Source organism: Danio rerio, chromosome 15 (assembly GCF_052040795.2).
Source record: "Danio rerio strain M-AB ecotype USA chromosome 15, GRCz13ab, whole genome shotgun sequence".
Lineage (NCBI taxonomy): Eukaryota > Metazoa > Chordata > Actinopteri > Cypriniformes > Danionidae > Danio > Danio rerio.
This window is the reverse complement of record NC_141035.1, coordinates 10,538,370-10,562,411: the sequence shown is the minus strand read 5'-3', so window position 1 is coordinate 10,562,411 and position 24,042 is coordinate 10,538,370. Positions and strand designations below refer to the sequence as shown.

The 24,042-nt window shown below is 37.6% G+C and overlaps 1 protein-coding gene across 4 annotated transcripts in view; it reads left to right on the top strand.

Annotated features, from left to right (window-relative positions):
* gab2 (GRB2-associated binding protein 2) overlaps positions 1-24,042 on the top strand; it is a 153,106-nt gene that overhangs the window by 111,512 nt on the left and 17,552 nt on the right. For all 4 annotated transcript variants that reach the window (XR_015509054.1, XR_015509053.1, XR_015509055.1 and 1 more), the window contains exons 3-4: positions 16,028-16,253; positions 20,371-20,930. Coding sequence is in view for 1 of the 4 variants with exons in the window: in XM_087283714.1 (XP_087139840.1) it covers positions 16,028-16,253; positions 20,371-20,930 (786 nt within the window). In the remaining 3 variants the exon portion in view is untranslated. The remainder of the gene's footprint in view (positions 1-16,027; positions 16,254-20,370; positions 20,931-24,042) is intronic.

Sequence of the window (24,042 nt, the reverse complement as noted above, 5' to 3'; positions counted from 1 at the left end):
CTTAAAAATAAAAAACCTAAAATAATCATATGTGTATTCACAGCATTTGGCATGAAGCTCTAAATTGAGCTCAGATACATTCTGTTTCCACTGATCATTCTTGAAATGTTTCAGCAGCATACATCTGTCTATAATTGGTCCCCAGGTTGACAGTGCATGTCAAAGCACAAACCAAGCATGAAGACAAAAGAATTGTCTGTAAACCTCAGAGACAGGATTGTCTCAATGCACAAGGCTGGGGAAGGTTACAGAAACATTTCTGCTGCTCTTAAAGTTCCAATGAGCACAGTGGCCTCCGACATCTGTAAGAGGAAGATGTGTGGAACCTCAAGGACTCTTCCTAGAACTGGCCAGCCATCTAATCTGAGTGATTGAGGGAGAAGAGCCTTAGTCAGGGACGTGATCAATAACCCGATGGTCACTCTGTCTGAGCTCCAGCGTTTCTCTGTAAAGAGAGGAGCCACTGAGCTGGAGCTACCAAGGCCTTAGCTGCAGATGCCTTTCTCTGCAGTCTCTGCTTCTGTGGGAGAATCAGCTCTTGGAGGTTGGACTGCGAGGTGGGGTTAACTGTAAAAGGGGTCAATTTTCCTAGCAAGAGCCTCTCGTTTTTCAAAAAGACAAAATCCACTACCTCTCAATAAGTTTGTCTTAAGATCATTCAGCTTCTTCCATTTCAGGAGATTGTCCATGCCAGCAACGAACAATTAAATAAGGGTAGACTCATTAAGCCCCAACTCTTGAAGTGCCTCAAGAAGACTATGGTCATAGATTCCAAATAGACAACCACAACACAGAGGATGGTCACCTTTAGTCTTAAGACATATTCTAGGAATAGTTTCCCACAACCAATACACAAATTACTGGTTGTATGAATTACTTATTGGTTGTATGCAACAAAACAGAGTTGCTATATCTGTTTTTGCAGATAAAGGCCCAATCACAAATCAACCCATTAGCCCCACCCCTCATTTTGCATGTTTCCGTGAAGGGGTAGGGGGATCTAATTCTCTTTAACTTGAAGGTGTAGGGCTAAGGTGCAGGGGTAAATACCCCTCCGAACAAAGATTTTTCAGGACCCCACTCGAAACTAAGGGGCAAGAAAATTTCCCAGAATACACCAGCTACAACGGCAGGATAGCCGCACTCGAAAGTAAGGAGAGCCACAAATTAGTATTTTTTTGTCATTTATTAGGAATTTTTACAACAAAAAAACAAGTTTTAATACATTCACAACTGCATTCGTATTTTGACGTCATGCTTTTAAAAAAAAAAACACTAAAATAAAACTTGCTAAATTTCGCTATCTATAATACATAATAATAACTCCTACATAGCAGTCCCACTACATTCTGGCTCTCGAATACCCTGTCAGAAAAGTCTAGTGGCTGGTAATGAGCTTTTTACGGTGTCTGCTATAATGTTATTGTTGTTTTTGGTGTGTTTACATAGATGAATATGGCCACTGTGTATATGCGTAGTATATGGTAGTTACGATCTTATTCCCACATTACGATATAATATATGCCTTCAGTAATTTCCTGAAAATAAATACCAAATAATAACATAACTGAAAAAACTACAGCAGATAGTCTGATCTCATATAAAGCATGAGATCGCAAAGACAAATGATGACATGTGCAGGTGTTGTAGTGCTTTCCCATTTCTTGGGGGTACATTTTAAGCCCTTCCCCTTCACAATCGGTTTTAAGGGGAAGGGGTAGGGGTACAGAAATAGAATTGGGATTGGGCCAAACTCTTCATATGTTGTTTTTATTTGCAACAGTAGAGATTATTTCAGTATTTTTAAGCAAATTAATTCAATCTGATTATATTTTGAGCTTTGTTAATTGCCACCTATGTTACTGATTTAGGTTCAAAACTGAGGTATGAGATTCTGTTATCATACCAAATCCCAAATTTTGGTATCTAGCCAACCATAAAAGAAATACGAATGTTTGTAAAGGTTTTGTAGTTTTGCACATTAGTCATGACCGATTACATTCACAGACTTAAATAAAAGCAGCTTTACTTATTTGATTACAATTCAAGCTCCAGAGCCACACCAAAATATCACATTATCAGCATGAACCAATGCTAGATAACCACCCAGACTGAGCGCTTCCAGAATCAATCTCCAAACAAACTTTGTTTTGGCTTGATTTGACTTTAAATGAACCCATTTCAGATTATGCTTCAGTTTGTCTTGAATTATTAATATTGATAACAAAGCATAAAGTAGAAAATGGCGCATCATAGATTTCCTGTACCTCATAAAAAGCATTGACTTCTACATTTACAGAGATTACCATTATATGCACTAGCTTACTAGAAGGCACATACACACCACCGGTATTGTTGTTCCCTGATAAGCCGTTCCATTATGCAGAAGAGTAACCCTAAAATGACCAGAGATGCTATTAAGAGCTGACGTCAATCTCATTAAGGAAAATGGATTCTCCCAATTTAAGGAATGCAAATGGTTCCTGGCATGCCATTTGGGATTTGACGTATTGTTGTCTGAGTGTTCATGGGACTCGGGAGACAATAGCAGCCTGTCTTGTCTGGCCGTAGGTTGTGGTGGAGAAGTCATATCTGAAGTCAATTTTCTGGACTCTGCCCTCGACCCCTGAAGGCACTTTTCCTCAAGTACTGTCTCTGGCTGACACTGTTAGGGAAATTGCGTTTCACTTTTAACCAGTTGGGCATAGGAGGAGGAAAGTGAACCCGGTCAGTCCTTCCAAAAAAAGGCTTTTTATTAATTTAACTAGTAGAGGGATGAGCAGTTTTGGTTTTATAGTAATATTGTGTACAGTGTACTGAACAATCCCACCAGGTTACATTTAGCATATTTAAAATGCTTTTATTAACACTTGGATTTAAATTTACTGCCCTTTTTTATGTTAGGGATGGCAACATCCACAAAATTAAACTGCTGTAAAATTTATCATATATATATATATATATATATATATATATATATATATATATATATATATATATATATATATATATATATATATATATATATATATGTTAATCAACCTCAGTCCTGATCAAAAAAGTTTTTAAAAATTACAGTATTTTAACTCTTTAATTGGCAAATTTATACATGATGTCACTGATTTGGTGATTAAAAGCGCTTAAAATGACGTATCAGTTACAACATTGGCTTTGATGCAATGTTACATTTTAATTTTTTCTTCCTAATTAACTGTTGGTTGCTGTTTTTGACTTCCATTACAACCACATTTGATGGTGCATACATCTAGAGTCTTTGTTTTTATTTACTCCATAGTTCTGAGAGCTGAGATGCATATTTTGATTTTCTCGGACACTTCAAGGTAAGTGTGTAAATGTCAAAACTGCATGATTATATGGTGTCATGGTTTTGTAATAAAAAAATGTGGTTATAATAGAAGTCAATGTTGCAAAAACAGTCACCAACAAGAAATTAGGGAGAAAAATAAATGTAAATGAATCAAAAACAATGCATCAAAGGCAATTATGTCTAAAAGGAAGAAAAAATTATAGTCCACAATTACTTTTTATATTGAAAATACATAATTTTATGTACTTTTTGGCTATGAGTTTGACAGTTAAAGAGATCAAATCGTGTAATTGGCTTAGCAATTTAGTAGCTTTGATCAGGACTGAGATTGATTAACATGTTTATGTAAAAAAATATAAATTTATCTGATGCATTTTTACAGCAGTTTTATTTAGTGGATGTTTTTATCCCTAACATTACAAAAGGGTAGTACATTTCTGAGTTAAAAAAAAAAAATCAAAGCTTTTTCTTAAATTTCAAAAATAAGATTTGTCACCAAAAATCATTCTGCTAGCTGAAATACAGAATACAGAAGTTATGGCCAAATTAAGACACAAAATCACTCCAGAGTGGATGAACACATCCTCAACAGTATGTAAGAGTTAAAATACAGTTTGCCTGGTACAACACATTACCAATATAGTCTGCAATAAAGTTTCAATGTACAGTGTCCAGTGTTGAGTGTAATTAGTTAATAAGTAACTGGTTACTGTAATTAAATTACTTTTCAGCTAAAATAGTGATCCCTCACTTTACTTATTTTGGCTGACAAGTAATTTAATTACAATAATCAGTTACTTAGTAACTGTAATTACACCCAACACTGTATGCCATAAATGTTCCGTATAAACCAATTCAGAGCAGATTAGTTGTGTTTTTTTTTTCGTTACACAAACATTTTGCAGAATAATTCCCCTATATTAATTTAAAATATAGAAGTTTACCTTTATTAAGATGATTGAGAATGTTTAGGTAACAATGAATTGAGTGATATAAGGTAAACAAAAGAGAAGCAGAGTAATTGTGTACATACTGTGGATATGTTTTGTTATTCATAATATTCATTCATTTTCTTGTCGGCTTAGTCCCTTTATAAACCCGGGGTCGCCACAGCGGAATGAACCACCAATTTATCCATCCAGTTTTTACGCAGCGGATGCCCTTCCAGCCGCAACCCATCTCTGGGAAAAATTCATATTATATTTAGCATAATAAGACAATCTTGTGTAAATAAAGAATGTTAGATTTGTCAAAAAGCCTTACAATCAATGAAATAAGAAACTGGTTAATATATGTTATGTATGTGTTGAAGTGTTTTAAAAATTACTCAAATGAAGAGATTTATTTGTATTGTCTACTTGCATTTGCTTTATATAGATTTTAAGAAGTATTAGAGGTTGACAGGGGTCCTGCTAGGGGGGAAGTTAGGACGAATCTAAGGGCCCACACATTTTGGGGGCCCCTGGAGATATTATTAAGGGCCCACGACCCAAACCCCCCCGCGCCGTTTGCTCGCAGTTGGAAAAAAGTCAGCTCTAAGCAAAAAAAGCATGTCATATCTTTTTCATTCTCCAATTAAATGAAAGCAGAGGCGGTGTTTCCGTTAAAGTGTTTGGAGTGTTTGTGTTTTCAAGACAACTAAGGAGATTTTTGAAGATGGAGGAGAGATTAGTGGTTGCTGTTTTGAGTTATCCGGTGCAGTAGGACTCTCAAAACTCAAATATCACAATATTATTAAATATTCGAATTATACCAATATCAACAGCAACACTCTCGCATAATACCCAGCTGTCATTGCGTAGCGACATAAGAGGCACATCACGCCTCTTTTTTTTCTAGTCAACAAAAAAGGCAGTGTGGTGCACCTAGCGTTTTTAGAACAGAAAAATGCATTTGGTGTGACTGGCCCCTAAGGCAAGTAATTCAATTACTTATTGAGTAAATACAATTTTAAAAATGTAATTAGTAATTACTACCAACACTAATTGTATTTGATATAATTTTATTTTTATCCTAAAAGTATCTTGCTTGAGGCTGATTTATACTTCTGCTTCAAGTGCACGCATATGGTTCGGCGCAGCCTTTGTGCAGTCACAGACCCCTCACTGTGGCTGACGTCAACGCTAACAGAATGTAACTACACATCTCAACAATGCATAGCGCAAGCTCTGTGATTGGTCGGCTTGATAGCTGTGATAAGTGTGGGCGGTGCTGAGAGCCTCAAGCCCGATGAAGCGAGTGTTTACAACTGTTGAGTCCCGTGAAGAAGCTCCAGATGAAAAGTTTTGTTTTGTGTTTACCTAATAATTAAACTTGTTGCACGTTCGCTGGTTCCCGCCTCTAAATAAGCAAGTTTTAGCTACTTGTAAGTTAAGGTAGTGTTCAGAAAAAAACCAAACACCCATGAAGAAAGTCGACAGAGGAACATAACCTACTGCCAGCTAGTGTTTTGGAAGTGTTATTGCAGAGCAACACAAACAGCACCAGAAGTATAAATGCATGGCTACTTGCAAAGCAGGCGCCATGGGTCACGCTGATCACTTGACGCAGAAGTATAAATCAGGCTTTACACGTGCTGCGTCCCAATTCACATACTATCGGTCCTAAAAAGTGCAACTGGTATGTCCCAAACCGTGGTATGTTTCTGGTAAAAATCCAAAGTGTAGAACCGTTCATACTCCAACCGCTAATAATGGCCACAATACATTTCACATTCAATTTAATGTCTATTTATATAGTGCTTTTACAATGTAGATTGTCTCAAAGCAGCTTAACATAGAAGTTCTAATAAATGGAAACTGTGTCAGTCGAGCTTTGAGAGTTGAAGTTCAGTTTAGTTCATTTCAGTGTGGTTTTATTTTCACTGCTGAAGTTACAAACACTGAAGAGCAAATCAATCCATGCGCAGCTCCACAATCTCTGCTTATCTGCGTGGAGCACACGTATGCATCATACCGTTATGTGAAGCATTGAGTGTATGCTTTACTAAAAATATAGGTCTTTAATCTGGTTTTGAACTAAGAGTGTGTGTCTGAGCCTCGGACATTATCAGGATGGCTATTTCAGAGTTTAGGAGCTATAAATGTGAAGGTTTAGTCTCCTTTAGTAGACTTTGCTATTCTAGGTAACACCACAAACCCTGAGATTGGAGTTCTTAAATAGTGGGTTGGTTTGTAGCGAGATTGTTATGTTAAGAGCTAGATTATTCTTTAAGCTTTATGGGTAAGCAGCAATATTTTATAATAAATATGGAACTTAACAGGCAGTTTAAGGAGGATAAAATTGGGGTGATTTTCCAGACCTGGTAAGGACTCTGGTAGTTGCATTTTGCACTAATTGAAGTTTATTAATAAAGAATGCTGGGCACACAGCAAACAGAGCATTACAGTAATCCAGCCTATAGGTCATAAAAGCATGAAGTAGCTTATCTGCTTCTGAGAGGGATGTGAATGTGATTAGAACTACAAACTAAGAAGTGTAAATAAACTACAAACATGGCAGACACTCAAGACAAACCGTCAAAGTAGAGAGGTTTCAGAGAAGTTGTTTGAACGACTATTAATTTTCAGCCAAATGGAAAATAATCAAATCAAATTTTCCATGTTATCTTTTATCTGCAACAACAATGTGAGCTTATATTAAGATTTGTTTAGACATTAACTTTTGAATGCTTAATTATCTAAAGACCTGAGGAGATTTCTGTGCATGAAAGATTATCCTGCCGCTGCTTCTCCAATATGATTGGTAGTTAAATATAAAAGAAATGTGAATGATGTGTCGAAATGATTGACAGGGGACATAAGTAACCAACATAATGATCTGTTAACAAGGAAGTTGTATGTCCCAAAGCTTCCATACTCTTCTGTTACAAACTCAAAAGTATATACTTTTCCTTCACACACAAAAGAACATACTTTTAGGGCGTAGTATAAATATGTGAATCGGGACACAGTAACAGTATCTGAACATCGGATGGATGTTTTTTTTTTTCCTTTTTTCTAAAGCATCTTTAGTAAGCACTGTAAGCACTCTTACAGTATGAGCAGATTATAACATTGGGTCATACGGTATACCTAATTTTGTATTCAACGTATATTACATTATCCTCTCTCCTTGAATGACTTTTGTAGTGAGGCAACGTGGGCAGGAAATGAGATGAAGATAAAGGCTGCCTTGTCCCTCTCTCCACACCGGACCTACTAATTTCAGACTCCTGAGACTCAGCAAACTAATTGTATTAGATTGTGATTGCCCTACCAGTGAAACAGAATGTGACACAGACCACACTGGACGTCAGAAAGGGAGATTTGGGCATTTTTTGAAGGGGTCATGAACTGCCTTTGTTATTATTATGGTGTACTCTTCTCTGAAGTCCACTTATTTTATTATCCAGCTTTTCACATCAAAAGATGTCATACATTTAATGCGATAGGGTATTTTCTGACCTGTTTTACCACCGGAACACATAATTTTTTTTTTTAAAAAGGTGTGGTGGATTGTAGATTTCTCTGATTGGCTGAGAATGTCACATATTTAAACGTTGTTGAAAAGTTGGAAAGAACAACTGTGTGAGCACCCATATAGACTTGTGCATGTATATTTGACAGCCAAATCTTTTATGTGACTGGAGAACGATAAGTTCACAAGTGATTCATTCATTCTCACATTAGTACAGGTAGAAGATTAATTCCTTTTTCGAGTCTTCTATCGGGTTTGAGTCATTCGTTCATCAGGCGAAAGACAGAAGCTGATCACATGTGGTCAGTAAGGGTGTAAAGATACGCATATTCATATTGAACCATTTGGTACAAGGCTTTTGATTCGGTACACATTACAAACCGAACAATTCAGACTAATATCTGAAAAGAAGGCAAAATGTGTAAAAATATAGTATTTTTTAGCAGTGCAACGACGCTCAAAAAGGTATCCCAAATGACGTGACAGGCAACATGCTGACTGCCCCACTCACCTCCAAACACTTCAGTCAAGCATACAGTGCAATTTTCATTCATTCATTTTCTTTTCGGCTTAGTCCCTTTATTAATCTGGCGTCGCCACAGCGGAATGAACCGCCAACTTATCCAGCATATGTTTTATGCAGCTGATGCCCTTCCCTGCAGAAAGCCATCACTGGAAAACACCCATACACTCCCATTCACACACATACACTATGGACAATTAGGCCTACCCAATTCACCTGTACAGCATGTCTTTGGACTGGTGGGGGTAACCAGAGCACCCGGAGGAAACCCACGCCAACGTAAGGAGACGCCACACAGAATTGTCAACTGACCCAGCCAAGGCCCAAAGTAGTGACCTTATTGCTGTGAGGCAATCATGCTACCCTCTGCACCACTGTGAGGCCTACACTGCACTAGCTGATAGCAAAATTGCTAGTAACATTAATGCAATTCTTCTATAATCAACAGGTCTGGTGTTTGAAAGGACTTTTGTTTCCCTGTAAGTTATGAGGGTAATGGCAAGATAGTGGTGGATAAAAAATAAATAAAAATAAATAAATAAATGTTGCATCTGCTACACCACAGTGAACTACATAAGCAGCAATGCTTTGAACATGTCAACTCTTTTACACTGATATCACACCAGTGTTTAAATTTGACAAACTAGAAACACACACCACAAACAACCTATAGGTCAATTCCCGCAGAATTAAGACAGGCATTACCTACATATTCGAAATCCGGAATTCAGGTTTTAAGAAAATGTTAAACGTAATTGAGCCCGATTTCATCATTAATGTTCCTATACAAGCCCATTTCAGTCAGACAATAATTCTTTCATTCAGATCACATCAAGCCAATCTGTACTGTCTGAAGAAAATGTAGGCACTTCTGAAAATAAAATAAAAAAAAAATACTTAAAATTATTTAAAATATTTTTCTTTCTATTTATTTAACCACTTCAATATAACATTACATTTTTTATATAAGGAGCTTTTTGGTTTTGGGTATAAAGGAGGTTTTGTTTTATTTGCTGTTAAAAATAAAACCCAGACATTGGGTGAATGATATTGGTTTTAATAAATAAAAAAGGTGAAAAATAAATACATTTTCTGGCATTTTTAAAAAATTTTGTTGATTTTTGTGAATCCCGTTGCACCCCTAGTAGTCAAAGCCAGAAAAAAAAAATTTATCCGTTCATTTCTTAAGTAATCAATGCTAATTGTACATGTGTTTGAAAGCACATCTAAAAAAAAATTATAAAAAAAATAATAAAAAAAAAATAAAAGGTTTGTTCATCTCTATGAACAAGACACTTCTCAACACTACATCTTTCAGACTAGCACTGCTATGATTTTTGGTCAAGAACTCATACAGTTGAAACCAGAAGTTTACATACATTGTATAGAAAGACACATACATAACCATTAAAAAAAAAAAGTCAGGTGTTAACTTTTTCTCTTTTAGGTAAGTTAGGATTATCATATTTGGTTTTGTTATGCTTAATTGCAGAATAATGAGAAAGATATTTTTTGAGAAGTTGTTATAACTTTTCTTGAAAGTCAAGTTTACATACAATAAGATTATTATTCCTCTGAAAAAGCTCAGATGATGTTGTCAAAGTTTTGGAAGTTTCTGATTGGCTTAACATTTGCATTCAATGGAGGCTTAGCTGCAGAATAGTTTTTAAGAAAAACCTCAAACACACTGCCTTCTTTTGTGACAACATAAGAAAATCAACATACCAGAATCAACAAAAAAGCCAGATTACAATTAGCTAAATTGCACTGGGAAAAAGACTAATATTGAGGCATGTCCTTTGGTATGATAGAACTAAGATTGAACTGTTTGACCATAATGACCAGTGTTACATTTGGAGGACAAAGGGGAAAGCTTACAAGGCTAGGAACACCATCCCAACTGTGAAGTATGGGGGTGGCAGCATCATGTTGTGGGGCTGTTTTGCTCCAGGAATGAGTGGTCCACTTCACAGCATAGATGGTATCATCTCAAGACAACAGCCAGGAAATTAAAACTTGGCCACAAATGGGTCTTCCAAACAGACCATGACCTTAAGCATACTGCCAAATTAGTTAAAATGTGCTTTAAGGACAACAGAGTGAAAGTTTTGGAGTGGCCATCTCAAAGCCCTGATGTCAATCCTATAAAAAATGTGTGGGCAAAGTTGAAAAAGCTTGTGCAAGCAAGACAGCCTACACATCTAACTCAGTTACACCAATTCTGTCTTGAGGAATGAGCCAAAATTCCTTCAAACTACTGTGTGAATCTTGTGGAAGGATACCAAAAACCTTAGACTAAAGTTATACAGTTTAAAAGGAAAGCTAAAAAATACCAAGGATATCCATGTAAACTTTTGACTGTCTAGAAATTAATAAAGAATTCTCAAAATGTTCTGTAATTAGTCTGGCATTCAGCAAATGTAAATGATTTAGGTAATCCTAACGGACCTAAAATATTAAACGTTTAGATTTACCATCAGAATTTTTTATTTTTTATTTTAAATGGTTATGTTCCTTTTTTTTTATATGTAAACTTCTGATTTCAACTGTATATATCAGACCAATCAATAGTGAACGCATTTTAAAAGCTGTTGCAGTTGTGTGGTGTGACATTACTTTTGGATCCAATATAGTCTGCTATAAGGTTTACTCCATCTGAAAAATACATCGAATTGTGCCATGTTTGTAAATGAATCTGGTAAAACAGAGTAAACAAAGAACCTAGTTCTTATTAAGAAAATCAGGAATTATTAAAGTAATGTTCATGCACTCATTGACCACACTGGTATCAGAATGCAATTTTTTTTTCACAGCAAATTTCATTGTTAGCACAGTACATGCACTGTATACACACACAGCCTGATTTGCCCCAGCCTGCTGGGGGTTTTCTTGTGTGTTTGTGTTTTTTTTTTTTTTTTTTTTTTTAATGGAAGCCAGTAAACCAGCAACAGCCTATTATTTGGTGAAGCAGAGAGGCCTATTACTCATCCTAATTCTGTCAATAACCCATCACAGGTCCTTCATGGGCTCGTCCCCTTACTCCTTGTCATCCCATTTGCCATTTGCTTCAGATAATCAAACATAACACAGCCATGTGCCTTCCCTTGCATTAATATACCTCATTGCATTAGTGTGTATTACGTGACAGATGCAAACCATCTCAATCTGATCACCTCATTCCCCCATCTCTCATTCGCCTCTCTCAGAGGAGGGTCACAGAGTGCTCGCTTTCACTAAATCAATACAGAAATGGCGGTTAGTGGACTCTGAGCTCCCTGTCATGGTTGAGCGCATATACTAAGTCACTGGAGGAGTGCTGCCCGTTTTAGCCTTTAGAAGCTTCGGGCTCCTGAGAAACAATGGACTAATTGATAACCTAGAGCAGATCCCTGACACTGAGGCCTGGTCTGCTCGTGTTCTACTGTTTCGAAGACAGGAAGAACGGCTATCTTCTATCTCCTCTGTCACATATCCCTCCCTCTGCCCCGGGCAGTGATGTGACCTTATTTATGATGCAAAATTACTCCCATCCTCTGTACCGAGCTGTTATCATATACGATGCACAGTCCTAGTGGTCATTCAGACCGTAATGGACAAGAAGAACTCTGAAAAGTTGTAGCATCTCTATTAAACGGTTAACTAAGCTTGCAGACCCAATAAACTTTTAACCCAGTGCTTCCTGCCTTGACAGTTTTATGGTCGGTGATGTCTTTTAAGCTTTCAAAGACATCAGTTTGTGCCAATCCTAGAATGTTCTACAAAAAGCTCAGAAGAGCTACAAAGAGAAATGACATTTTATAACAAAGCTTGTATTGTATTCAGTCCTGTAATGTATAAATATAAAATAGTTCAACCTTAATAACTTTATCTAGTTAACTGTGAAATTTTGTAACTTTATGTATGTGTAATGTAGTTTTGTGTGCGTTTATAGAAGTAGTCTAAAATAGCCTACGAAGTAGGTTCTATATTTAAATATGAACCTACTTAAGAACCATTAAAAAAGGCTTGTGTTGTTTATAGTATAAATATGAAATGTGTGAATGGAATTCAATCATACCACCTTCACCATGATGTGATTATCACATGACCTTACAGCATAAGTTGTGTTGCTTCACTTCCATTCATAAATCCTCTCACATGGCCTCATGGGATAGTAAAGAGTTCAATGAATGCGCCCCTTTAGAATCTAGGTGGAAGTTGTCTGTGATTTGCCGGCTGCTGGCTCTCTGCAGCTCTTACATGGTCACCCACTGAAGCCAAGCAGGTTTGCACCCGGTCAGTACCTGGATGGGAGACCACATGGGAAGCTAGGTTGAAAGTGGTGTTAGTGAGGCCAGCAGGGGGCACTCAACCTGCGGTCTGTGTGGGTCCTAACACCCCAGTATAGTGAAAGAGACTATGCACTGCTCAGTGAGTGCCGTCTTTCGGATGAGAAGTTAAACCAAAGGCCTGACTCTCTGTGGTCAATAAAAATCCCAGGATGTCCTTTGAAAAGAGTGGGGGTATAAACAAATTGGCCCACTGGCCTCTGTCCATTCCCATATCACAATTAGCGACATCACTTGGGGTCTCCTCTCCACCAATCAGCTGGTGTGCGGTGTTCGGTCTGAAGCAATATGGCTGCCGTCACGTCATCCAGGTGGATGCTGCACACTGGTGGTGGATGAGGAGATTCCTCCCCAATGTGTAAAGCACTTCCAGTGTCCAGAAAAAGCGCTATATAAATGTAAGGATTTTTTTTATTATTAATATTATTATTATATAAACAAAACGTGTTCCTGGATCAACTTTTTAATTCAATTTGAGGGATATGTTTACATTAAGTTTAGGAACACAGTTAGTGTTATGTGCTTCTAATTCAACTATTACAATAATAAGTATCCTAAATCATAGTACGCTCAAATGAGTTTTCTAAAAAGGTACTTTTTAGGTACTAATGTAATCTTGGGTATTAGTATGTGCTATTTGTGCCTTTGGCCACAAACCGCCCCAAGTATTTTGTATTTTTAGCATTAAGAATCAAGTTAAAGGGATATTAAAATTATTATTTAAATTAATTTACAATTTTTACTCTCTCATGCAGTTATAAATCTTTTATAGCATTGAACTCAAAAGATCTGAAAAAAGCTTGTTGAGGGTACCAATTGACTTCCATTATAGGAAAAAAAAATACTACAGAATGCATGTCAAATTGACCAGCACTCTAGCAGTTGCAGATTACTGCACATTAAAAAGAATCTTCGACAACATTGTCTTGCTCTACATCCTACATCTCACACAGGCCCAGATTGGCTAATTGGGAGGACAGGGAGAATTCCCGGTGGGCCGGTCTATTTTTTGGCCGCGAGGGACGGTGTCCCTAGCTGCTTGCACTCTCAGCAGTCGCACTTTTTTCATTCATTTATTTAACCATAGCCTTACTCTTTTTATTCATTATTTTGCCGGAGCGCCGCTCTTTTTATTTATTTTCTCGCAGCCCCGTGAGCAAAATGCAGCCTGCAGGTTAATGAAGAGGTAACTATCATTCAACCCCAAATAGCGGCACCTTAGTTAATATAAGAATTTTAATAATTAATATTAATGGATATTACACCTGCTCAAGGAAAATCAGATGTTTCACTACATTAATAAATCTGACATAACTTGATCAGAAATCTAAAAAGGGGAAAAATAATTAAGCCATCAATAGAAAAAGTGTTAGAGTCTTGCAGATAGCAGTGCAATACTTATGTTATATTCCAAAAGCCCCAAGTATATCAGCGCCACTGTGGTCCAGTGTTCAGCACGTTGTGTTAGGGTGCCGTGGACCCGAGTTCGAAACCTAACTTGAGTAAATTTTTTTCCTATTTTTATTGTTAAGACATATAATACTGTTTGGGTTACTAATATAGGTGTACATATTTTATTTTTAGTTTTTTTTGTGTGACCATCATTACAAAGGACTGGATATCTATAAAGAATTTAGCACAGAATATATATTCTGATATTGCTCTAAGGCTTGAAACTCCAGGGCTGAAAAGGAGTCCCACTCTGGCCCTGGTCTCACAACCAAACACATGTGAAAAGAGACATGGAAACGACACAAGGTCATGTAGTATGTTTTTTTATGAACTACATAATGAGAAAGAAGCCTTTAGTGCAGTAGAAAATGTACTACTTCTGCTCACCAGGCATATTTGAAGGAAATAAGCATTTTTTTCCTCAAGTTTTTTACTTTTTCGACCTGGTTTGGTATTGCTCAGATGACATGTCAAACATCTTCTTTAATTCTTGGCTCCAAATAAAATAAAAGTGAGTACTTTTAACTTCAACCTCCCACTGACCTGCAGATACCAAAACTAGATACAATGCTCTCTCATTGGCTGTAGGTAATCACCAATGTTATTTTCAATCAGAACACATTTCACATGGCATGATTTTTGTCCAGATGCAAACGACTCATCTGCGATTTTCCTAGACACTGTGTGATTGTTACTCATGTAAATGAAACCTCAACCTGTCGGCGATTTAAAATCAGGACTTAAATCATGCAGTCTGAACTCAGCATAAGCTATAAATAAACTGTGTTTGTATCCTCAAGTCTGTTGTACCCCAACTTCATTGTTATAGGGTTAATGGTGCTAGACATCAGCACCTTATCACTTTTGCTTAGCAACACACTCTTGTCTGTATGTTTGCTTATCAAAGTTTCTTAGAAACAAGCTAATAGAAAATACTGCAAACGTTGTCAAGTTTGAGGAGTACTGCAGTCTTTGCTTGATGCATGTTTTGCAGAGTTGCATCCTTTCAAGAGCATTCAGAATCAGAATTAAAAAATAACTTTATTTCCAGATATTTTCACACAAACAAGGAAATGTCATGGTTCGAAAGCAGCTGTACACAGCAGAAAGCAGGATTCGTTTATCAAACATTCCAGAATAGATAAAGTTCAGTGTGTAATGCGCCCACCAATTCCCGGGATGCGTGAAAAGATGTTTCTGCTACTCATTTCAGCAAGTATGCAGTACAGCGGTGAAAGTGCAGTAGACCTGCCTTCCCTCCCACTCTGCCTACTCCTTCATTGCCTGTGTCTCCTACTCTCTGCCCTTCTCAGGGGCAGACTGGTGTGCTAGTAGGAGGAGGGTCATATGCACTTCCTGGTTTTGGCTCAACGCCTGGTCTATTTTAAGTTCAGAGGCCTGAGATTTTTCTTTGGTGAACCCGTACTGTACAAATCAGGGATGTCACAGAGAAAACAGCCTAAAGCAAAGGCCATGATGTTCACATAGCTCTGCGATGACGTAGAAAACAGATACCAATCAAGTGGCTTTACTCGCAGGCTTGTAATAGTTCTGTTCAATGCAGATACAATCTTCCCTCTTGTCCCAAACCAAGACGGGATATCTGTATTCAGTGAATACAATACTGTGCAAATCGACTTTTTTTCCCCCTAGACTTCATTGATCACTGCGGGAAAATGCACAAAACGTGGCTTATGTTATTGGACCTCATAGATCTGAAAAAGCAGCATGTTGTTCAAAGTCGATAAATCAAATGATGAACCTCATGTTTTGGATGATCGATGCTTCTGTGGCATCGTTAGTTTTGCCTAAGGGTTATTATGAGGTACTGTAGACTTACACAGCATCTTAAAATGTAAGCAAAACAGGTTATGCAAATTCCTGTTCGCTGTGTATGTCAAATTCCTAAAGGTCTGTTTTTCTTGTTCTCTCTTACAGATGAGCGATCATCCAGCATTTCCCGCTCCTTGACTAATGAGCTGAGCAGCTCTCTGGCTCCACTGATTGGTGAACGCAAAACGTCTGTGCCTGCCCACTCCAGTCAGCCAATGCTGTTCACCTTCGACATACCTGTACGCCATTCCCATGGTCCCCTGTCTAACAGCGCTCCGCAGGACTACCTCTTCCTCCATCAATGCATGAGCCGCAAGAGTGAGAGTGCACGGTAAGAGCCACGGTCTCAAAGAATGTGCTCAGATTACACCCCTTATAGCTTACAGACCTATTAAAATGGAAACGTTATTGTGTTCAATGTTGGAAGTAATTTGGTTTTATTTTTCTCAAATATACCCCCGGTTTCACAAACAAGGTTTAAGGCTAATCAAGATTAAATTGCATGTTTGAGCTGTCTCAACTCAAAATAACTTGTAGAGAGATGTCTTAAATATGTCAGTGTCATTTTTTTTGTCCCCAGGTGCACATCAGTAATATTTTTCTAAGGCCATTTTTATAAATTTGTCTTAAATAGCCTAATTTAACTAAGGCCTAGTCCTGGCTTAACCTAAGCCCTGTTTGTGAAACTGGGCCATACACTGTTAGATACATTTGCCTTCAGAACTACTTAATATTTTCTGGTTTATATTCAAACTAGGCACACGATCAGCCTACATTTTTGCAAAACCTGAAATACATTGCTCTGGGTATGTTCATTTTGCTTCGGCTTAGTCCCCTATTTATCAGGGGTCGCCACAGCATAATGAACCACCAACTATTCCAGCATATGTTTTACGCAGTGGATGCCCTTCCAGCCGCAATCAAGTACCGGGAAACACACACATTCATACACTTTGGCCAATTTAGTTAATCTAATTAACTTATCGCGCATGTCTTTGGACTGTGGGGGAAACCGTGCTCCAGGTATGCTTCTCCAAATCCTCAAGAGGGCACTGATGACATTTTTGCAAATTGGAAATATGTGACTTAGGGGCAGTGGTCCCCAACCTTTTTATCACTGTGGACTTGTTAACGATTGACAATTTTACCATGGAGCAGGAGGCTTTGGTTCGTAGGTTGCTAAGGGACTATCCATTTCTTTCTCAGAAGATGACAAGCTGACAAATTATTACCGTCACTCTGATACAAGATTTATTTATAGAGAAAATTACAAAGCACTGCAGTTTTTGGGTGCTCTGTGTTTGTCTGAGATAATTACTCTACTTAAATGTGTATATTGCATACAAGCTGAAGCTGATCGGTCAGTTCTTGTCACATGACTTGCGGTGCACTCCTGGCATTCATTCAACTGGGAGCGTCTGGAAGGCGCAAACGCGTAAGTCGCGCATTTCCATTGCAAATAACAAACTTGTGCAAACTCTGGAAAAGATGCAATATGCAAACTGCCCCTAAAAGGCTGCCGTCATTTGCAATCTGCAGGATTTTTGCACAGACATGTTGGATTCACCTGATTTGTTGACAAATCAGTTGGAAATCCATTCCTTGGCAGTTTGTAGGTCCTTCACTGCATCTTTTGCCCTTAGCAAAGAAACTTTCCAAAGGCGTCTGTTTCTTACTCATTTTGCATTGTGGTTTAAATTTGGGTGTTCAATTAATCAAGATGTAAAACAAGAGAATACAGTAATCTTTCAAAATAAAAGATTTTTTAAATCTTTTACATTTTTTTTTTAATCGTTCAGACTCAGATAATAAATAAAATGGAAATAACTAATGATTTTGTGTTCAGCCCAGTACCAATTTATCCAAGGACCGGTATTGGGCTGCAGCACGGTGGTTGAGGACCACTGACTTAGGGTACAATTTGTTGTGCATTTCACAAATTTTAAATTAATACAGAGGTCAGAATAAACATGTTAAGGTTTAAGTTTAGTATTTTTTTATAAATATAATCTTGATCTTAATCTTGATAATCTTAAATCTTTATATATATGTGTATATATATACACATACAGTTGAAGTCAGAATTATTCGCCCCCGTTTATTTTTTTTCCCAATTTCTGTTTAACGGTGAGCAGATTTTTTTCAACACATTTCTAAACATAATAATTTTAATAACTCATTTCTAATAACTGGATTATTTTATCTTTGCCATGATGACAGCAAATAATATTTGACTTGATATTTTTCAAGACAATTCTACACATCTTAAAGAAACGTTTAATTTAATTAGATTAACTAGGCAGTTTAGGTTACTTAGGCAAGTTATTGTATAATGATGTTTTGTTTTGTAGACTATCGACAAAAAACAGCTTAAAAGGGCTAATAATTTTGTCCTTAAAATGTTTTTGTTTTTTTTTAATTAAAAACTGCTTTCTTTCTAGCCGAAATAAAACAAATAAGACTTTCTCTAAAATAAAAAATATTATCAGACATACTGTGAAAATTTTCTTGCATTGTTAAACATTGTTTGGGAAATACTTAAAAAAAAAAAATCATCCAGCATGTCCGGGTGCACGCAGTAGAAAACATCTCACGGTGGGAGTTGTGCGTGCCTTTCAGTGCAATGTCAAGCGCCCCCAACTTTAGTGCATAGTGATTGGATATTTACTCGCGGGGAAGAGCTTCCTCATCTCAGCTCTTGGACTTACAGGCACACACAGTCAATTCAGGGAGATATAAAACGCACATAAATTATTTAAACGCACAACCGAGAAAACCGCAATTCACAAGCGCGTATTGAACCGTGGAGGTTGTAACGAACGGTTCAATATTATATTGAGAACCGTAGCATCCCTAATATATATATATATATATATATATATATATATATATACAGTTGAAGTCAGAATTATTAGCCCCCCTGAATTATTAGCGCCTCTGTTTATTTTTTTCCCCAATTTCTGTTCTGTTCTGGGAAGATTGTTTCAGCACATTTCTAAGCATAATAGTTTTAAAAACTTATTTCTAATAACTGATTTATTTTATCTTTTCCATGATGACAGTAAATAATATTTTACTAGATATTTTTCAAGACACTTCTATACAGCTTAAAGTGACATTAAAAGGCTTAACTAGGTTAATAAGGTGAACTAGGCAGGTTAGGGTAATTAGGCAAGTTATTGTATAACGATGGTTTGTTTTGTAGATTATCGAAAAAAAAAATTAGCTTAAAGGGGCTAATAATTTTGTCCAAAAAATGTTTTTTAAAAAATTAATAACTGCTTTTATTCTAGCCAAAATAAAACAAATAAGACTTTCTCGAGAAGAAAAAATATTATCAGACACTGGGATACTGATACTGGGAAAATTTCATTGCACTGTTAAAAATCATTTGGGAAATATTTAAAAGAAAATAAAAATCAAAAGGGGGCTAATAATTCTGACTTCAACTGTATATGTCGTTTTGACATTTTAATTTCACACAATTTATTTAAAATGTTAATGCCCACAAACATCACTTTTGTTCATTTAGTTTGATGCAGATGCAAAAATATTACGTCTCATTTTTCACCCATACACACAGCCCCTATCCTGGTTTTAACTCTTGTCGTCTGTCACTGCGATATGAGATCATCTTACAGAGATATTAATGTTATTAGGTCATAAGCAAAAGCAATTTCAGCTTTAAACAAACACCTATGAGACCTTCTGACAAATTCAGCAGCGTGCGGTGACGTATTGTCATGTTTGCAGAAGGATTCACTTACAGGATGTGCTCATCAGTCATTTCACCCCGATTCTCTTCCTTTGATTATAATCCCAGTGAAATAATGCCAAGTGAAACAGAGTTGTGTTATAATGCCCCTCGCTTATCAAAACAAACATTTGATTTAGCCTCAAAACGGAGTCTCTTCACATAACCAGTTGGCTAAGACAGGAGGTTCCTACAAAAAGTAAATATATGGGTTTTTTTTCTTTATAAAGGGTGTACCAGCCATGCCAGTTTTACTGGGGGAATGTCCATGATATTCATGACTACCCAAAACATTGTCATAATAAACATTCTCCATCATGCTCTAACAGCCTGACGGCTCAATACAATCCAACAGAGGAAAAAAAACAACTAGGCACAGAACATCTGTTATAAGGGAGAAACAGAGAAACACTGCCTCCAATGGTTGAGTCGTCACATTACACATATGCTGTTTTGTTTTTACAGTGTGTGCACTAGAAGTGTTGTCATCTACATCTATTAAACATGTTTTTGCTGATTGATGTATAATGCAAACATCAGAAATTTAAAATGTTTTATAATGGTGTTTCAGACTGGTACACTGAGAAAAAAAATATTTAACTACTAATTTAAAATAAGCTGAAACAACACAATTCTTGAGATTTTTGAGGACAACTTAATTAAATAACAATCCGATGGAATTTTGTTTTCAAAGGAGTGCCAGTTTCTCGCAGGCCTCACGCAGCAGTCTTCTGGTGGGAAGTGACTCGGCGGTTCAGAGACTCACTCATGGTTTCTCCCACTGTTTAAATGGCATGGGTGCCCAGCTTCACGGCTTTTACAGCCTCCCCAAACCCGGCAAGCATCAGCAGCCCCCCTCGCGGACCGACTCACAGGAAGCCTGCTACGTTCTGCCCAGGAACTACAGCTCTGAAGGGGCATCTGAGCTTGATTCGGAAGACGTGTACACCTTTAAGACCCCCAATAACACTCTAGCGGCGCCCCAAACCAATGAGCAACGAGCTCTCGATAACTATGATTTACCAATTTACCAGATCCCCCGCACGTTTGACAAGAACCACAACGCCCTGATGCCGTCCAATGCTGACTCCACAAGCGCGCCTCCTCCAAGACCTCCAAAACCAAGCCAGGGCTCGGAGTCACGGTGGGGTGGCACGCTGCCCACGGGGGCTCAGAACGGAGAGGTGTCCACAGCGTCCGTCATACCCAGGAGAAACACCCTGCCAGCAGTGGAGAACATCAAACTTCATAGAGGTACTGCACAGCTCTTTTAGTCTGTTAATCTGTTATCTTCTCCTGTTTTGGTTGACTTTTTCATCTCATCTCGTCTTGTTCTCGTTGTTTGTTTTTTAGGCTGCATTTACACTGCAGATCTTGATGGTCAATTCCAATTTTGTGACTGTATTCGATTTTTTTGCTGACCTGCTTACATCATCTTTTAAAAGATCGTTCATCATCTTTTAAAAGATTCATCTGCATTTACACAGCACACAGCAAAAGGAAAAATATATATACATACGTTACATACGTGCTAGAGATCTGTAGAATGGATGGCAATATCAACACCCTAGTATCAATACATTTGTGCTGCCCATTACATTACAAACCACAGAAGGCAAATTCTTCAGTAGGATAGTGCTCTTTCTCATATTTCAGCCTCCACTATTACTCCAGGGTTGGCCAGCCCAGTCACCAGACATAACATTATTGAGCATGTCTGGGGTAACATTACTTTTCAAAGTTACTTTTGATACCAAACGGTCAACTAAAAGTTATTATTGGTTGTTCTTTAACCTTGGATAGGCGACAATACATTTGTAAGGTAGTGTATTGCATTTTTTGCTCCCACTTTTCCTTTCTATTATAATCTTATTTTATTCTCTTTTTTTTCTTTTAATTTCTGGTTTTCCTCTTCTCCTGTTGCTCGATTGTTCTGCTCATCTTATTTGTTCTTGTCTCATTTTGTCTGTTTGAGCCTCATCTTTTTATTTGTCTCCTCTTGTCTCAATCTCTCTTTTTGACTTGGGTCATCTTTTCTTCTAGCTTTTCTTTTTCTAGCCTTTCTTTTCCTGTGGTCTTTTTCTCTCCTTGGATCTTATTTGTTTTATTGCTTGCCTTCTCATTTTGTCTCCTTATATCTCCTATTTTCTCTTTTTTATCCCATATTTGGTTTTAAAGGGGTGGTCCACAAAGTTTTTTTAGGGTTTGATTGTGTTTAAGGGGTGCAAAACAACGTGTGTTCGTGATTCATTTGTAAAAAATCACGTTATTTGTTCACATATCTTACCCATATTTTACACAGCTACTGAGCTAACATGGAAACAACCATCATATTTCCTGGTTCATCCTACAGGGCCCACCCTCAAAGGACTCTTGATTATTCAGCTATCCTAATGTGTTGTAATTAGCGGATCAGCTTCACGTCACCAGGAAACGGCATGCCTCTCTGGCATGCGGTCTGTCAGACTGTAATGGCAAGCCAAATAGCCCTTGCCATACCCCTTGGCAAGCAAATACCCCTTTGGATACTAGATGGATACTCAAAACAAAGGTTTAAATACTAAAACTGCTTGCCATAGACTGTAAATAATGTCAGTGAGACCGTATCAGTTTGAGCTTGAGTCAGACACAGAAAATGAAGAGGACAGCGCTGAACCCATGAAAATGTGACTCTTGCGAGATGTTTCTGAATGTTTTGTTTTTTTGCCTCAGGGAGACTTGGGATGTCTATACATAATATACTCCATTATTTAAAAAATGTAAAACTCATGGAATGCTGACGCATACAGATACATTGCAGTCGCTGGTAACAATCGTGGATGGGAGGAAAACGGATACATATGTTTGCAGCTAAGTCACTCACTGTTTTTCCAGAGTCTCTTGTATTTCATACCCATCTTCTGCCACCCTCCCATTATGTTATTTCTCCCGGAAAACTTTCGCAATTTCATACCCACAACAGGTTATCAATTTTGGGATAGCATCTGATGTGTGTGCAGTGAATGGGCATAACCTGGAACCTTTGTGATCTCATTTGCTCGGATGTATTTTTTTGAAGTCCCCAAATTCGCTTGCTGTAGGCTTTGCTAAGCTAGCTCTGTAAAAGCTAATGTCTCCCTTAGCATTAAAGTTTGAGGATCTTACATTCAGAGATGTTGTTTATGTCCACACAGCAACATTACACATCAACTGAAGCTTAAAATATGATATCATAGTGGACGACCCCTTTAATATTGTCAATTTTTCTCTCCTTCTCTTTATCCCCTTTTTTGGTCTTCTTGTATCATTCACACCTTTTCTCTTATCTCTTCTCATTTAGTCTGTTTGTTTGAACCCTGTCTTGTTCTCTTTTGGCTCTATTTTAACGATTTAGCCACAAAGTATAGATTTTTGCAGTTTTAAAGGACAGAAAAATATGCTCTGCACAAGGTCTAACAGGATTGTGCCTATTCTTTTAATGAGTTATGGGTGTGTTTTGAGCATAACGTTCATTAAACCAATCAGAGTCTCATCTCCCATTCCCTTTAATGCCGAGTTCAGACTGCATGATTTTCAAAGTAGTCGTGTTACAGATGTTTTCACACTGCTTGAGCGTTTCGTCGCTGCTTTGTTTACACTGCAAGATGGATCGGCGACAGGGACTTTCACATTGCATGACTTTACTATAGGAAGAATCGCCGACAACTTCGTCCAAACTACGTCTCACAGCCAAAAACACGTAGTATATCTTTTGTTATTAACTACATAATGAGAAAGAAGCCTTTAATGGGGTAGAAAATGTACATATTTGTTCACCTGGATTTAAAGGGAATTAGCCATTTCTCCTCAACATTGATAAAAAACTAATTTCTTTCTGTATGAAACGTCAAACAGACACGGTTGCTACTAAGTCCTGTCAAACCTCCACTAGTTTTTCCTCCATTTCGTCGGTCCAAATAAACCAAAAAAGAGCGCTTTTAACTTCTCCCCCAGCCTCTGCTGGCCTGCAGCAGGTATACACACATGCACACAAGTGAAAGCTGCTCTCTCATTGGCTGTAGGCGATCACAATGTTATTTTCAGTCAAAACTCAATTCACACGGCATGATTTGAATCGCCGACAGCTCCAGATATTTAGCATGCCAAATATCTCACAGCCATCGCCAACTCATCGGTGATTCTCTCAGATCGCGTCTTTGATAGTTCATACTGTGTGACTGTCACTCACGTGCACCAGCACCGATTTGATTTCAGGTATTTGTCGGCGATTTCTCAAAACCTGTCGGCGAGCCAAAATCGGGGCTAAAATCACGCAGTCTGAACTTGGCATAAGAGTAAGTTGCGTTCCGCCATGACGCATTTGCTATTTACATAAAGGATTTTGTAA